General features: G+C 40.4%; 2 protein-coding genes across 2 annotated transcripts; one reads left to right on the forward strand and one right to left on the reverse strand.

Moving 5' to 3' along the window:
* Nucleotides 1–560: 560 nt before the first annotated feature.
* On the forward strand, nucleotides 561–6,285 carry LOC110489836 (U6 snRNA-associated Sm-like protein LSm5). Its single transcript, XM_021562779.3, has 5 exons — nucleotides 561–876; nucleotides 3,538–3,633; nucleotides 4,571–4,598; nucleotides 4,694–4,766; nucleotides 5,961–6,285. The coding sequence occupies exons 1-5, from the start codon at nucleotides 831–833 to the stop codon at nucleotides 5,991–5,993; spliced, it is 276 nt and encodes a 91-aa protein (XP_021418454.1). The 5' UTR covers nucleotides 561–830; the 3' UTR covers nucleotides 5,994–6,285.
* A 246-nt stretch (nucleotides 6,286–6,531) lies between these two features.
* psme2 (proteasome activator subunit 2) lies at nucleotides 6,532–12,371 on the reverse strand. The gene is made up of 11 exons (XM_021562778.3): nucleotides 12,027–12,371; nucleotides 10,584–10,616; nucleotides 10,389–10,451; nucleotides 10,104–10,190; nucleotides 8,578–8,623; nucleotides 8,278–8,375; nucleotides 7,961–8,029; nucleotides 7,769–7,836; nucleotides 7,589–7,643; nucleotides 7,388–7,474; nucleotides 6,532–6,980 (listed from the first exon to the last, which is right to left on the reverse strand). The coding sequence occupies exons 1-11, from the start codon at nucleotides 12,072–12,074 to the stop codon at nucleotides 6,900–6,902; spliced, it is 735 nt and encodes a 244-aa protein (XP_021418453.2). The 5' UTR covers nucleotides 12,075–12,371; the 3' UTR covers nucleotides 6,532–6,899.
* Nucleotides 12,372–17,593: the final 5,222 nt, after the last annotated feature.

A 17,593-nucleotide genomic window follows, 5' to 3' on the forward strand; every position in this document is an offset into this window, starting at 1 on the left:
CAAGTGACAGTTTAATTATGAGTAAAGATATCTGGTACAACGTATACGGGCCCATTTCATTCGGTTCTTAAGGAACCAGCAGAAAAGAGCGCAGATAACAGAGTGCATGTATGTTATATACAGTACAGAAAGTAGGTTGATTCTAGAAGATCGGGTCTTCGGGTTGGTTCAGGCTGAGGTGTAGTCTTCTTGGATTGGCCCTGTTGGGCCGTCCGTCATCCCTCTGGTTCCCGTTCTTTGTCACACAATGTTCAGCTAAAAAAGGAGATTAGGTGTGTGCGCTGTCCTCAGTCACACAATGTTCGGCTAGAAAGGAGATTAGGTGTGTGCGCTGGTTTCTGCAAGTCAAGGCTGTCTCTTCCTCCCAATGTGTGGGTGTATGTCTTATCTGTGTGTCCTCGGCAGTTAGTGTGTGTAATGTGTGTGTGCTGTGTGTGTGGGTGTGGGAGCTATCCTGTATGGGACCTAACATGTTTTACTGTGAAAATACGTTGTCTCAGTTATAGCAATGTAATAGCAGTAGGCTGGTCACCTGCATAAGAAATAGCACTTCCTTACAGCACCCCTACAGTTAACACAAATGTTTTCCACCGATACTAGACATTCCTTTGTCTCATGCCCTTCTACGCACTTCTCACATTTGGAAATGTCCCTCCTACACACTGCTGCAACATGATCATTGGCTTTTGTCGGATGAAGACTCAGCAGGACACGACCGAGACTGCGTCGCACCAAACGACGGGTACCACCGTCTGTGTTCGACTGTTGTAGTCTGATGATTCCTATCGTCCATTTTTCAATTGATTACTTAGGTCTTTTTCAAACTAAACATGGCGGCCACCCCAGCTACAAATCCATCACAGTTGCTCCCACTTGGTTTGTTTGATTTTGTTAATAATTTTAATGTCCAGCTAGCTTTACAAATACCAAGTACGTTGCTAACGCTTGAAGTCGTGTTGCGACAGTTACACTTTTGACATATATGACATGCAGGAGTCATGTTAGCAGTATTGCTAAATAGCACTGGTGAAGTTGGTTTGAGATTCGGACGTTCAAACACCAATAGCTCGTTAACGATTTGAGCTACAGACCTCAGGCTCTTTATGAAAGAAAAAAATGTGTACAACATTTCACAGGTTTGAATTTTCCCCGATTCCGACCCGAGTTTAATAATCGCACAGCAACGGTGTAGGCAGCCTAGCGCATGGTCAACGCAACAAGTTAGGGACCATCAACGAAGTGCATGATCAAACTATTCAAATTTCAATAACTCTTTGATCATATAGAAACTTCAAACCAACGTTAAAACTGTTCAGAAGGGAGGGACACATGATGCACATCTTTTGTTTGCCTCAATGTTAAAAAATGTTATCACAAATTCTACATGTTAGATGTAACGATTTTTGTTCTGTGGCATGGTCGTTCCATCAATTCAGTGCCTTTTGAGAAGTGTAATTTGGTTTTTAAAAATATGAAAAAGATTTCACCTCTTTTTAACATTGTCATAAAGAGCATATGTTCAACTTCATAAACAAGTTTACCCATCTCAAGAGATTAAATAAAAAAGGACTATATTAAAGCTGCAATATGTAACTTTTTGGGTGACCCTACTAAATTCACATAGAAATGGGTTATAGATCTGTCATTCTCATTGAAAGCAAGTCTAAGAAGCGGTAGATCTGGTCTCTGTGTTATTTCTATGCTTCCTGTTCGTTATTGTGTCTTTTGGTTTTGTACACCAGCTTCAAACAGATGAAAATAAAAATGTTGGTTATGGAAAAGCTATTTGACGAGGGTACAATCATTCTCTACACCATGCTTGCTTGTTTTGTCACAAACTGAAATTAGGTGAACTATTTGAATTTTAGCAACCAGGAAATGGAGCAATTTCTGCATAGTGCACCTTTAACTGCCAAATAAAGCAAAAACGTTTTCTTTTTTTTAACCTTTGTTTAACTAGGCAAGTCAGTTAAGAACAAATTCTTATTTACAATGACGGCCTAGGAACAGTGGGTTAACTGCCTTGTTCAGGAGCAGAACAATAGATTTTTACCTTGTCAGCTCAGGGATTCAATCTAGCAACCTTTCGGTTACTGGCCCAATGCTCTAACCACTAGGCTACCTGGGGTTGACAAATTAATCTTAAAAATCGCTAGATGGCGCTATTATTCCTTACGTCATTTGCAACATGGTGTCATACATTAATCTGCACTGCCGGTAATACACTCGTCCCCTGGCGACCGGTTCGTACATAAGTCATCCTCCATTCAGGCTGCAAAGGAGTCGGTTCCCTCTTTAACTTGATTTAAAGACCAAACAAAACTGAAAAATATGCTTACTGTCTTAATAAAACACTATTTTCCACCACTGTGCTAGAGTGACTAATGCTACTTCCCGATGTTGAACACCGCAAGGGGTAAACAAAAGACTGCAACTGAATTGGCTGAACTTGGTATGCAACATTCGTAAATTGTCAGAAAATCCGAAAATGGTGGTGGAAAATTGTGTTTTATTAAGACGGTAGGCATATTTCCCTCTTTTTTTTAAGCTGGTGGACTATTAAATCACGTTGAGGAAACGACACTTATGCAGCCTGAATGGAGAATGTTTTATGTAAGAAGTGGTTTCCGGGGGACATGAGTGTATCATTGAGTCCAGACGATAGTGGAGAATAGCGCCATGTAGCGTCTGTCCAGGCTACCATAAATCCCCTTTTATTTTTTTATTTCACCTTTATTTAACCAGGTAGGCCAGTTGAGAACAAGTTCTCATTTACAACTGCGACCTGGCCAAGATAAAGCAAAGCAGTGCGACAAAAACAACAACACAGAGTTACACATAAACAAACGTACAGTCAATAACACAATAGAAAAATCTGTACAGTGAAAAATCTATGTACAGTCAAAACCGCATGCATTTAGTTTTACTTGCATTTAAGAGCAGTTGGAGGCCACGGAAGGAGAGTTGTATGACATTGAAGTTGGAAGTTAGTTAGCAGTGTCCAAAGAAGGGCCAGAAGTTTACAGAATGGTGTCGTCTGTGTAGAGGTAGATCAGAGAATCACCAGCAGCAAGAGCGACATCATTGATGTATACAGAGAAGAGAATTGGCCCGAGAATTTAACCCTGTGGCACCCCCATAGAGACTTGATTGACACACTGAACTCTCTCAGAGAAGTAGTTGGTGAACCAGGCGAGGAAGTAATTTGAGAAACCAAGGTTGTTGAGTCTGCCAATAAGAATGTGGTCTTTGACAGAGTCGAAAGCCTTGGCCAGGTTGATGAAGACGGCTGCACAGTATTGTCTCTTATCGATGGCGGTTATGATATCGTTTAGGACCTTGAGCGTGGCTGATGTGCACCCATGACCAGCTCTGAAACCAGATTGCATAGCGGAGAAGGCACGGTGGGATTCGAAATGGTCGGTAATCTGTTTGTTGACTTGGCTTTCGAAGACCTTAGAAAGGCAGGGTAGGATAGATATAGGTCATGCAAGTAATCATGTGATTTCAACATCTCCTCTTTGTGTTCTCTTCCAGAGCTCGTGGACAAATGTATAGGTTCCCGAATCCATATAGTCATGAAAAACGACAAAGAAATTGTCGGCACCCTGTTGGGTTTCGATGATTTTGTCAGTATCCTTTCTGGAAATGTCCTACATAACGTCTCATTATTTGTCGTTCATTTTAATGAAGGTTTTGCACTTTAGCAGTAGTTTTGCAATCTATTCAATTCAAACATTGTTACTGTAGTCATTTATGCTATACAAAAATATAAACGCAACATGCAATCATTTAATTGATTTGACTGAGTTACAGTTCATATGAGGAAATCAGTCAATTGAAATAAATGAATTAGGCCCTAATCTATGGATTAAACATGACTGGGAATACAGATATGGTATACGTCATCAACAGATGCATAAAATATGGGCCTTAGGATCTCGTCACAGTATTTTTGTGTATTCAAATTGCCATTGATAAAATGCAATTGTGTTCGTTGTCCGTAGTTTATGCCTGTCCATACCATAACCCCACCATGTGGCACTCTGTTCACAACATTGACATCAGAAAACCGCTCACCCACACAACGCCATCTGCAGATGTGAGGTCGGTTGGACGTACTGCCAAATTCTCTAAAACGATGTTGGAGGCAGCTTATGTTAGAGAAATTAACATTACATTATCTTGCAACAGCTCTGGTGGACATTCCTGCAGTTAGCTGTGACATGGTGTTGTGTGACAAAACTGCACATTTTAGTGACCTTTTATTGTCCTCCCCAGCACAAGGTGCACCTGTGTAACGACCATGCTGTTTAATCAGCTTCTTGATATGTCACACCTGTCAGGTGGATGGATTATCTTGGCAAAGGAGAAATGCTCAATAACAGGAATGTAAACAAATTTGTGGACAACATTTGAGAAATAAGCTTTGTGTGCATATAGAACATTTCTCATATCACTTTTTTCAGCCCATGTACCATGGGACGAACGATTTACATGCTGCGTTTATATTTCTGTTCTGTGTATATTGTCAGTAAATATACAGTTGATCCTTCACCCACCTCTTCAGACATGGTGTTGGAGGACGTGACAGAATTGTAAGTACTTTCACCCATTAAATCCTTTCAGATCCTTTCAGATCTGATGATTCTGGACATGTTTTATCCTTCTCCTTAATGACTGTGTATTTTAGTGAAATCACACCGGAGGGAAGAAGGATAACCAAACTGGACCAGATCCTACTCAACGGCAACAACATCACCATGGTAGGTGTAACGAGGTCATGCTGCTTGCTTAATAACCCTTTAAGCCTATTCTCAGCCGGCTGGTAGAGCATGTTTTGACAATGGATTTATAAGTGGATATGAAAACAACCTACACTTGAACTTAATTGGTCAACTCCCCCAGCACCACTTTACAGTATTTTGTATATTTTTGGGTTCCTGCGGTTCAGTGTTGTGGCACTCTAACTTTGCCCACTTAGAGGGCTATAAGAAAACTCAGTCACTAAAGATATGGGATAAAAGGCAGGAATTCAGTTGGTGAGGGATTAATGTTGCACCATTCCCGTTAGTAGAGACCTTGAAGAGTAGGAATTTGAAAATAAATAGTTTAACTGCTGTTTTTAGATTTTTTACATTTTATGTCAGTAAAAGTATGGTGGACTAAGAATAGGGTACATACATTTAAAAATAAAAATAAATACCTATTTTGGTTCAAATATAAATTGTTGACAAAACTATATTAGGCAACATCAATTCGTAAAAGCACATTTCATGGCCAATAAGGTAAATGAATCAATATTCACATTTAAGGTCGACCTATAAAATAACCACTACAGTAATAAAAAAAACTGCACATTGTTAAGTATCTCAAAATGTAGTCTGAAGATGTGGAAGAACCCTGGCTCATTTGAAATCAACTATTTTGAGGGACATTCCACAAAACACCACCTGAAAATGCATTAATTTCTATGTAATTGAATATTCATGTTTGGACATACACAATTACCATAATGTGACCTTAATATACAATGCTTAGCTAATACTTACCTATAAAAGCAGACCTATTGTCATTTTTGTAATATTGTTGAAATTACTAAAAATGCTATGCAAATTGCCATTTGAGTATGGCATTGCTGGTATGACTGCCTTCTTAACCACCTGGTAGAGAGCGATTTCAAAATTAACATCAAGTAGAAAAAAAAAATACTATTGGAAGTTAATTTGTTAGTAATAGGAATTTAAGGTGAAATAATTGTTTCAACATGTTTTTCAATTAGATACAGTTAAAGGGTTAACAGTAATGCTTCCTTCCACACGAGCCCAAACACCGGTATTCAATCTTCGCAAACACGTGACTGCCCTCTTGAAATGCGATGGTGCAGGTAGTGGTATTTCAAGCTGAACTTATCAAACACTTGCTGTATGATATATTGTCACTACTTCCTTCTGTTCTAGCTCATACCTGGAGGCGAAGGGCCTGAAGTATGAAAAAAGAAGCAGAGTTTTTATCTGAAACATTTTATGTTCTTGTGGATGTATACTTGCCTTCCCATCAGTACTTACTTTAGCCAGTTTGTGATAATGTTATATTTTGGGTTCTTTCTTTCAGTTTTGAGAAGATTTTTGTAACAAGTGTTTTTCCTAATGAAGCCTTGATAATGTGTGTACAGAGCAACAGGTGATTTGACCTTTGACATGTAAACCATTTCTACCATGTAGTGGAACTACACATTTTTTCTTATAAATAAATAACAGAATAAGTGTCATTGGAAATAAACAACCCCCAGTGTGTTCATTTGTAGCTCCTAAAAGGACAAGACTGACCAACACGAATGTCAGCCATGCCCAGCGGGCGGGTGTCCTCTCACCTTTGACCACAGAACGTCGGCCGTCATTTTCTGTTAATTTCCCAATGATTTTACTTGTTAAAAATCGCCACAGTTCAACTGCGGGGACGACATTCATTATGGTGCGTCTTCCCTAGAAGTCCGCTGGAAGTTTTCAAAATTAGTCTCTAGGTTCAGTGTTAAACATTAAAGATGCGTTTATTAGCATGAATAAAAGAAACTGACAAATCTGGACAAAGCCAAGCAGCTTTGTTGCAGATGTACAAACAGGACTGATTGGTATAGTAGGACACCAAAGGATGGAAATTAAACAAGTCTGCTAGCCTGAGGCTAGTAGAAAATGTACCAAACTAGGCCGCTAGCTAAATTCTCTCATTTCAAATATCACATGGCATAGAACAATGTCACCCGGGTTATTTCAAACTGTGGTCTAATAGCCTGGCTGGCCAGTCCCAACAATCCTTATAATCCATCTCTTAGTATACCCCTGAAAAATGTCACATTGTTGAGCCTGACTATTCTTTCATTCCTCCACTTTATGCATATCTCAGTACATTGAGGGCTTTTCTTCTCCTTTCGGATTAGTGACTTTTTCCAGGTTCTTGCTGATGATGTCATACAGTTCCGCCTGTAGCACACAAACACAGATAGAAACATTGAAGTAAGTGCTCTTGCATCTTTTACAGTACACTGGAGCTTATCTTTGGGGTTGGAGGTTTATAGCTGGACCTAAAACAAACCAAGTTGTGGGACGTAGTTTCATCTTGACATTAGATCACTTTAGAGGTCTAAAAACATCCGACAAACATTAATTCATCCCTTTGACCCATTCTTCTTATAGATTAATGATGTTATTAATAATAATAATAATAATAGACAGACTAGTGTTAGTAGTAGCAGTTTATACACTACTATAGTCATGTATATGGTAGTAGCATCTTGGCTCTGTCCCAAATGAGACCCTATTCCCTATTTAGTGCACTACTTTTGACCAGAGCCCATAAGGGGCACTATATAGGGAACAGGGTCACTCACATAGAAGCCACGGATGTCCAGAAGGATGACTCTGATGTCAGAGTAAACAGCCTCATCCTTCTCATGGACCAGAGAGCGGTAGTCCATCTGATAACAGGAAGAAGGAGAAGAAATATGGGGATGAGTAGGAGAAGGGCATGTGTCAGACAATGGGTCAGTTGAATACAAAATTGGGTAGTGTCTACAAATGCCAATTCTCACCACATGAGTTAACTTGGAAGCTTTAGCCACTGCATCACCCCTCTCTGAAAAGTACCTGAAGGACCAAAAGTTATTGTGAAATGTATATCTATTTTGACAAAGGTTGTCGTCAAATTTAGGATCAATGTATGATAACCTCAACTGCTCTAAGTTACTTGAACGTATGAAAAGCTATCATACTTGTTAATGTTGGTGTGGAAGCCGTCCACTTTGGTCTTCACTGCAGCTATTCTTTCCAAGATTTTCTCCTGGAAGTAACACATGGGAATGTCGATTTTAATGAAACATCAGGAGAATACAATTCCATCTGTACCAGTTTAATGTTTTTCATGAACGACCACGACCTTAAACATATGTGTGTTGACCATTTACCTGGATTGCAACACCAAAGTCATTCCCATCCTCTATTTTGGGGATGAGATGCTGAATCCAGCAGGACACCTAAGAAGATAAACATCAATGACTGCTACAGTAAATTTAAACCTTCACCAGCCTATATCAGAGTGTTGCATCTCATTTGACCACAAGAGGTCACTGTTGCTTTATTTTTCGTTTTCTTACTGTAATGGCCTCAGTGCTAGGACATCTGTCTAATCTTACTGTAATGGCAGTCTTCCGCAGTGCTAGGATCTCTGTATGATTCTCACTGTAATGGTCTCCCTCAGTGGTAGGATCTCTATAGTTCTTACTGTAATGATTGTCTCCCTCAGTGCTAGGATCTCTGGTTTGACTCTGTCAAGCAGCTTCACAATCTTCTCATTCCCTTTGATGAAGCCACATTTTGGAGCTGAAAGAGACCAAGGAAAAACAACACCAACTGGTAAGTTGCCACCACCTGCATCCATATAAAATACATTTATGGAAAATAATAAAATACCCACTACTTGGAATTATTTTAGAAGCCTATTTTAAAAATAACTGGTCTTGAGCTAAGGAATGGCAACTACCACTCCTAAATGAAGGCCATGACTTGAACCACTGTCTCTTACCCTTCTTCTTCTTCTCATCATCATCATTCTTGTCAGTCTCCATTTCCTGGAGGGAGAATAAATTAGTCAATCTGTAGCCTACCATGTGAAATATACAGTGCATTCAGACCCGTTCACTTTCTCCACATTTTGTTACATTACAGCCTTATTCTAAAACGTATTAAATTAAATCATTAGTTTACACACAATACCCCATAATGACAAAACAAAAACAGGTTTAGATATTGGCAAATGTATAAAAAAAAAATAGAAAACGGTACCTTATTTACTTAAGTATTCAGACATAAGTATTCAGCACATATTGCACTTTTACTTTCTTCTCCAACACTTTGTTTTTGCATCATTTAAACCAAATTGAACATGTTCTATTATTTATTTGAGACTAAATAGATTTTATTGATTTATTAAGTAAAAATGTGTGTTCAATCAGCATTGTTGTAATTGTCATTATTACAAATATATATAAAAATTGTCCGATTAATCGGCAGCGGCTTTTTTGGTCCTCCAATAAATCGGTATTGGCGTTGAAAAATCATAATCGGTCGACCTCTAATCCAGAGCATCCCTAACAGGTTCAATGGGTGACATGTCTGAGTAAGCAGGCCATGGAAGAACTGGGACATTTTCAGCTTCCAGGAATTGTGTACAGATCCTTGCGACATGGGGTTGTGCATTACTATGCTGAAACATGAGGCGATGGCGATGGATGAATGGCACGACAATGGGCCTCAGGAACTTGTCACAGTATCTCTGTGCATTCAAATTGCCATCGATAAAATGCAATTGTGTTCGTAGCTTATGCCTACCAATACCATAACCCCACCATGGGGCACTCTGTTCACAACGTTGACATCAGCAAACCCCTCCCCCACACAACATCATATCTGTGGTCTGTGGTTGTGAGGCCGGTTGAGTGTACTGCCAAATTCTCTAAAGCAATGTTGAAGAGGCTTATGGTAGAGAAATTAACAGTCTATTCTCTGGCAACAGCTCTAGTGGACATTACTGCAGTCAACATGTAATTTGCACACTAACTTGAAACATCTGTGGCATTGTGTTGTGTGACAAAACTGCACATTTTAGAGCGGCCTTGTATTGTCCCTGGCACAAGGTGCACCTTGTGTAATGATAGTGCTGTTTAATCAGCTTCTTGATATGCCACACATGTCAGGTAGATGGATTATCTTGACAAAGGAGAAATGCTCACTAACAGGGATGGGGGGAAAAAATATATTTTAAAAAGTGCACAATTTGAGATAAGCTTTTCATGCGCATGGAACATTTCTGGGATCTTTATTTCAGCTCATGAAACATGTGACCAACACTTGTTGCGTTTATATTTTGGTTCAGTGTATATGGTATGTGTCCCAAATAGCACCCAGTTGCCTATATAGTGCGCTACTTTTGAACCGAGCCCTGTGGGTAGCCCAATGGGCCCTAGTCAAAAGAAGTTCACTAAATAGTAAATAGGGTGCCATTTGGGAACAGATTTTGTATTTGGTTAGAAGAGCATGATAGCCGGTCACCTCATCCTCTGGAGTAGGAGGGTCTGGTATAGGGATGTCTAGAGGAGCATGGAGAGTGGACAGGTCTGTGATGCTGAGATCCTCCTCCTGGGAGAGAAATGGAAAGGAGAGTGGGATGGAGGAAGAGCAGGAGGGATAAAGGAGAAGAGGAGTGGGAGGGAAGTGGAGAGATAGATGAGAGGAAAGTAGGTAGAGCCAGTTGGACAAGATATGGATGAAAAGGTTGGTTAATTTCACAATGTGGGAACAGACAGTGATACATGGGATGTGAACTAACCAACCTACCTTCAGCAGGTTGTCCAGTTGGGTGATCTTCAATGGGATGTAGTTTGAAAACAGATCCTCTGCCTAAAAAAAACAGAAATAGGTAAGAACTAACTACACCATTATGCCACAATGGCATACCCCTTTCTACTTCAAATGGTAATGCAATTGCACCAGCAGACATCTGTTAACACAATAAGGCAAACACATACTAACCTGTTGATACAGAGACTGGCGGAAGTTCTCCACCTAAGGCGAAGGGACAAAAAGAAGATACTGAGGCTGCGTTTCAAACTCATAAAAGACACCCTCTTCCACTTACACCCGCCTTATTCCCTTGGGGGAATGCCCGCAGCAATATTTGTCGTTGGTCCAAATTATTAGCCAAGCAAGGGTAGTTTGCAACCTAAGCCCCACAGCCCTCGTTTTTTTAATGGAGTTTGCGAGTGTACAATTATGTTCACGTCGAGGCCTGAAACGCCCCATAATTCAATTTGCGACGATTGTACATCTGCTAAGAAGAGTCCGCCAAAACTTAAAACCTCAATGACAATATAGAGTCAACATACAAGTGTAAGTAAAAACAAACGTAAATAATTTCTTTTTAAATAGTGCTACTAATACAAAGCACGTCTTATAAAAGTAATTATGTTTTTGTTTGGTTGTCTTTTGGAAATAAAACATTTTATTTCTTCAGAAGTTCCAGCTAGGCAGGCTAACGTTAGTTAGCTAATTAATTTCCTAGCTATCATACAGTAGGCGAATATTATTCAATGATATAGTTAATAAGTAGACATGCAATCATAATTGACGGTAGCGCATATAATGCACACACAAACTACCGGTGGCTGAAAACACAATAATCTCGGATGAACGAGTGACGAATTTCCGGGCAACGGGGGTCCATTTAAAAATCATTCCTTCCTACCTTGCCCTGGAAGTGTATACTCGTCAGACGTCATCAGAAGTGTCTACTTAATTTGAGGTCTGATGGTGTGTCTTTAAGTGTTTGGAAAGCAGCCTTTGTCTATGTGGTGCATAATGTGGAAATAGGTGCACTAAACTCACACTATAAAATAACTTAAACTCACAAGAACATTAGGATCAGTGTGTCATAATTGTGTAATATATTGTAAACTACCTTTACACACCTAAACTCAGGTGGTGTTAGTCGCGCTGCAAAAAAAGACAGCCTGGAACGCCCCGTCAATCAAGTAAACCAATGAAACCGTTCTTACCCGTTTTGTTTTGCTTTCGCTTTTGCATGAGTAATGGCTGTCTGGCAGAGTGACTAGGGAATTTTCCAACTAACAACGGCTGAACGTAACAGAACAAAATGTAACAAGTTATTTGTTTTTCAGGCCATATCGCAAGAAAAAAGTTTAGTTATAACATATAGGTATTCTTATTCAACCATTCGCGCACAGTTAAATGGTAACATTATGTAAGAAAAAACATTTAGCCCAATTAATGCTAGCGAGGTTTCTTGGTCCATTGACGTGATTTAGGCTACATATAGCTTCGATGCAACCAAGAGAGTTGCACCGAAGCTAAACTAATGTAGCTAACCTTAGCTAGCTACATCGTGGTGATGCCAAAAACAACGGCCAAATTAACGCTTAACACTTAATAACAACATATGCATTAGTTAGTGCTTACCTTCACTGCGTTTACAGTTTTTATTTTCAGTACAGATGATCTCGACATTTTGAGAACGGTTTAGTGAAAATATTATCAAGTAAAAGGCCCGTCGTTGTAAGTCTATTTCCTCAAAGTAGCCTACTTTCGTTTTCATAGGATTACATTCGAAAACCACCTGATCAAGCCACACCCACTGAATCAATTCTTCAACAAAATATATAGTCGCTTGATATTTAGCACATTTGTTTGCTATTGAATTAAATGGCCATTTCAGATACAGTTGCTTGCTCACAAACTCATTATTGGAGACGACCAAGACCAAAACTCCCCATACAAAACATCTTTACTGGGGACATTTTAATTGAGGGAACCCACAACAATTGTGTATATAACACATTTGTTGGCATTGGCATAATTATATTACATTTACATGGAAGTTGGCTTTGATTAAAGTTTCATCACAAACGCATTGATGATCATTGACCAATAGAGGGCGGCACACATCAAGGTTTATATTTCCCCGTGATGGATGTCTTCACTTTACTGTTGGACTACCCTTCACTGCATAGCAGCTTATCCGTGTGTACGTTTTATATGCATACAACTATAGCCTATGATAATGGCATACACATACCATTGCTTGTCAAACTTGGTATTTAGTATTTTATTAGGATCCAAATAGGAAAGCTAGACTAACCAGGAGGACATGTCTAAAAAGCTTTCCTCCCTATATTTATAATAATGTCTTCATTTGGAGGTATTCTACCTGCATATACTCTAGTCTAAATAGTCAGACATTCTGAATCAATTTTCTACTCACCCAATGAGTAGGCCTAATTAATGTTCAGATCAAGACCCTGGGACTTAACACCTCCCTCTGCAACTGGATCCTGGACTTCCTGACGGGCCGCCCACCAGGTGGTAAGGGTAGGTAACAACACATCCGCCACGCTGATCTTTAACACGGGGGACCCTCAGGGGTGCGTGCTCCTCAATGTGACCAAGACAAAGGAGATGATTGTGGACTACAGGAAAATGAGGACCGAGCACACCTCCATTCTCACCAATGGGCCTATAGTAGAGCAGGTTGAGAGCTTCAAGCTCCTTGGTGTCCACATCACCGACAAACTAACATGGTCCAAGCACACCAAGACAGTCGTGAACAGGGCACGACAAAACCTCTTCCCCATCAGGAGACTGAAAAGCATTGTTGGTTAAAGGCTTGTGAGTAGGCATTTCACTGTAAGGTTGTGACAAATAAAATTGTGACAAATAAAATTTGGATTTGATCAAAATTTACTAGGACTCTGGCAAAAAGTAGTGCACTATAAAGGGAATATGGTGCTATTTGGGGAAAAAACACTGTAAAATGGATCTAATTTAATTATCACATTACATCTTTGATTACGGTTAATCCTTATTATAAACCATTAGCTTGGGTTGTGAAAATGACTCCCTCAAAATCCTCTTTAAAAGGATTAGTCCTTCAACACACCCAGTGAACTAAAACAGGTAAATGTTGGCGTTAATGATTCCTCTTAAACAGGTGCCCAAGGGCTCTCTCCATCTGATTAGTAATGTACACAATACCAAGGTTCTGGTACAGTGCTCTTCAAGTTACTGTTCTGGCCAGACTGGTGCAACATCAAATACTCCTACTCTAAAAAACTTGACACATACGGCCCCTGGTCTCTCCACTGTTGTGGCCTACTGTAATGACCAGACAATAGGTGTTATATGAGGTGAATGAATGCAATAGCTGCAGGATAATTATCCAATAAGCCATGAGGGGGGTGTGGTATACGGCCAATATACCACGTCTAAGGGCTGTTCTTACACACAACGCAATGCGGAGTGCCTGGATACTGCCCTTAGATGTGGTATATGGCCATATACCACAAACCCCAGAGGTGCCTTTTTTTTGCTATTATAAACTGGTTACCAACTGAATTAAATGTTTTGACATACCCGTGGTATAGCATTCAGGGTTGGAACCACACAGTTTATGGCATTTATGGCATTAGACTCTGTCCAGTAGTCCACTGACTGACAATACCATTTCCACTTGTCAGGGCACAGCTGGAGAAGGTTGTGGGGGGAAAATCCTTGAAACAAGTGGAGAAAACGGCACAGAACCGATCCTGATGAAGGATATTTGTGAATGACCTATGCTCCCCAAAGACCAAAAAAGTTTAAGGGAGAGAAATCACGCGAGATACTTATTTCCCTCATTAAAATGCAAATCAATTTATAAAATGTTTGACATGTGTTTTTCTGGATTTTTGTTGTTATTCTGTCTCTCACTGTTCAAATAAATCTACCATTAAAATTATAGACTGATCATTTCTTTGTTAGTGGGCAAACATACAAAATCAGCAGGGGATCAAATACTTTTTTCCCTCACTGTAACAGCACGATTTGCCAAGGGTAGGGATACTCTAAGGGCAGCCCAATCCAGAAATCTGGCAGTGGCTTCTGATTAAATTGCATTTTCACAGAACTTGATTGTTGCAATTTCTATTAGGTTCTCTTGTTCAGATATCGATAAGTGGACTGGAGGCAAGGCATTAAAGGGATAACGAATCCAGTTGTTTGTATCATCCGTTTTGGGAAAGTACCTGCGTAATTGCGCACCCAACTCACTCAGGTGCTTCGCTATATCACATTTGACATTGTCCGTAAGTTTGAGTTCATTTGCACACAAAAAATCATACCATGATGGAAAGACCTGTGTGTTGTCCTTGGTAATGCAGACAGAGAAGAGCTCCAAACTTCTTAATCATAGCCTCATAACCTCAAAGAAAACTTTAAGCTTGTCTCTCAATTTAAAAAAGTGTCAATAATTTGCCCCTTGATAACCAGCACACTTCTGTAAATTGTAAAAGCTTTACATGGTCGCTGCCCATATCATTGCGCACGTTACCACTCCACTATGTTTCCCTGTCATGGCTTTGCGCCATCAGTACAGATACCAACATGAGCAGCAGCTACGTTTGGCTACTTACGGACCATTAGTGAAATTTCCGCGAGAGAGTAGCGGTTAATGTGATTGGATGTTAATTATTTGACTAGGCTACCTGTATTTGACACTGTTTGTTATTTCGCTGAACACTAGATCGTTTAATTTTATTTTTGGCAGTGAATTGGGGCTACTAAGTCGAGAAAAAAAACTCACCAAAATGTATAGCCCCGTTGGAAAATATAAGTGGACTGACTGAAAATGTGAAGATTTTTTATTTGGCGTACCCCGATTATAAAAACATTAATGTGAATCACATTTTTATTTGGCGTACCCCGACGGCATTGCACGTACCCCCATTTTGGGAGTACCTGGGCTACAGCATTCTGCAGTAGTGTGTTGTTGTTGTTGTAATGATATCTGTCCCTACCTCACATTGGCTGTGTCCCAGGTGGCGCCCTGTTTCCTTTGTGGTGCACTGCTTTCACGAAAGTTTAGCAACCCTAACTGCAACCCCTAGGCTAGCTAGTGTTAGCAACCTAGCTAACTTTAGCCACAACAAATTGGAAATTGGAAGTTTCTTGTCAAAACGGTCCACTAATCTGAAGTTTAGCATGATACTGTACTTTAGTGAATGCCAAATGAATAGTAGACTGCCAAACAGGCAACAAAAACAACAAAAATATACTCCCAATCAATATTAATTTAGCGATTTCCTAAATGTAGGACTATGTTAGTTTCTAGTCAGTTGTGGTGTAGATTGTATTCCTTCCCACAACTTAATAGCCCAGTATGTAAATATCTGATAAGTACCCCCGTTTCATTATTGATGAAGGAAATGTACTTACTATGACTGTGTGATATGTGATTGTCTAAACCTATATCTTAAAATGAATGCACTCTGTGGCAATTATGGCATGTAAATCTTGGTAGGGCAAACAAAAACAAAAACATAGGGGGGGGGGGGGTGCATGCCAGCAAAGCCACTATACAACACAACACTAAACAATACATTAAATACATTAAAACAGGTTATAGGCTACATGTGCACCACCAAGTCAGAACAGTAGTCAAAATTAAGAGGGGGGGCTCCCGGGTGGCGCAGTGGTCTAGGGCGACTCTGGTTCGCGCCCAGGCAATGCCGCAGCCAGGCCGCGACCGGGAGGTCCGTGGGGCGAAGCACAATTGGCCTAGCGTCGTCCGGGTTAGGGAGGGTTTGGCCTCATCGCGCACTAGCGACCCCTGTGGCGGTCCACGCGCAGTGCACGCTAACCAGGTCGCCAGGTGCATGGTGTTTCCTCCGACACATTGGTGCGGCTGGCTTCCGGGTTGGATGCACGCTGTGTTAAGAAGCAGTGCGGCGTGGTATTTCGGAGGACGCATGGCTTTCGACCTTCGGCTCTCCTGAGCCCGTACGAGAGTTGTAGCGATGAGACAAGATAGTAACTACTAACAATTGGATACCACAAAATTGGGGAGAAAAGGGGGTAAAAAAATACATAATTGAGGGGTGAGGCATGGGCAGCTACTAACAGCTGGGCTACTAACAGCTACATGGGCTACTACACAACATATACTTAGCAGTACTTTCTTAGCTACTGTATACATATTTCCCTGGCACATCATTTATGCAGCAGCATACAATACATTTTTGTTGTGCTGTGCTGTGCTCATCAAACTTTGTCATCAAAGTCTGGCATTCTCTGGATTTATGGTGCTTTCAAGACAACTTGGAACTTGGGGAAAAAAACAAGATTGAATCATGATGACGTTAGTGAACTTCAGGTCGTAGCTCTAGAAAGAGGCCCGAGTTGGATGACCGTTCAAAATGTATTTTCCCAGTCGGAGCTAGTTTTTTCCCGAGTTCCCAGTTGTCTTGAACTCATCAGATATCCCAGTTCCCGAGTTAACAGTTGTTTTGAGTGCAGCTGAAATCATGCTGGATTGACAGTATGGCCAATGTGGAATGTTTATCATTATAGTTTGGAAAAGAGACCCTTAAACTCAGAAATGGGACCACACACCCACTCCGCTGGATAGCAGGCTAGTGATTGCTTTGCAATGCTTGCAGTTAGCCACTGATTCCTTCCAAACCATTCATTGTTGAATTTACGATTTTCAACTTGTTGTGTAATGTTTTTGTCCAAGGGCCAATGAGCACCAATACGTTTAATCTATAATTTCTCTTCATTATTTCTCTTCTTATGACAAGGAATAACAAATATTTGCCAGTAGATTGTCGACTTGATTCATGATGATGACTGCTAGCTAAGATTTTGAAAGTATGATGCTGACAGTCCAATCAAAGCTACTGTAGATATAATGTGGTTTGACGTCATTTTATCTGTGGCCAATGACCTTGAGCCTTCTTGGATGGGCACTTCTAATGTAACTCTATGGCAGCACCCAATGGGCTTGAATTTTCGAGCTGTACCCTTAGATTTGGCAGTGATGTAGTGTCCCCATGAGTGACAGAACACTGAGCAAAATCACGGCGCAACTAGAGAACATTACTAACCCCTACGCTCCTTATTTTCCGCTGGCTGCCCCACCACCACAGAAAGCACTGAGCTAGGCTGAAACACCTCCATTTTGGAGCTGCCTTACTCAAGTAAGCAAAAGAGAC

The sequence above is a fragment of the Oncorhynchus mykiss genome, chromosome 15 (genome assembly GCF_057628025.1).
Source record: "Oncorhynchus mykiss isolate SJ-2025 chromosome 15, ASM5762802v1, whole genome shotgun sequence".
Taxonomy (NCBI): domain Eukaryota; kingdom Metazoa; phylum Chordata; class Actinopteri; order Salmoniformes; family Salmonidae; genus Oncorhynchus; species Oncorhynchus mykiss.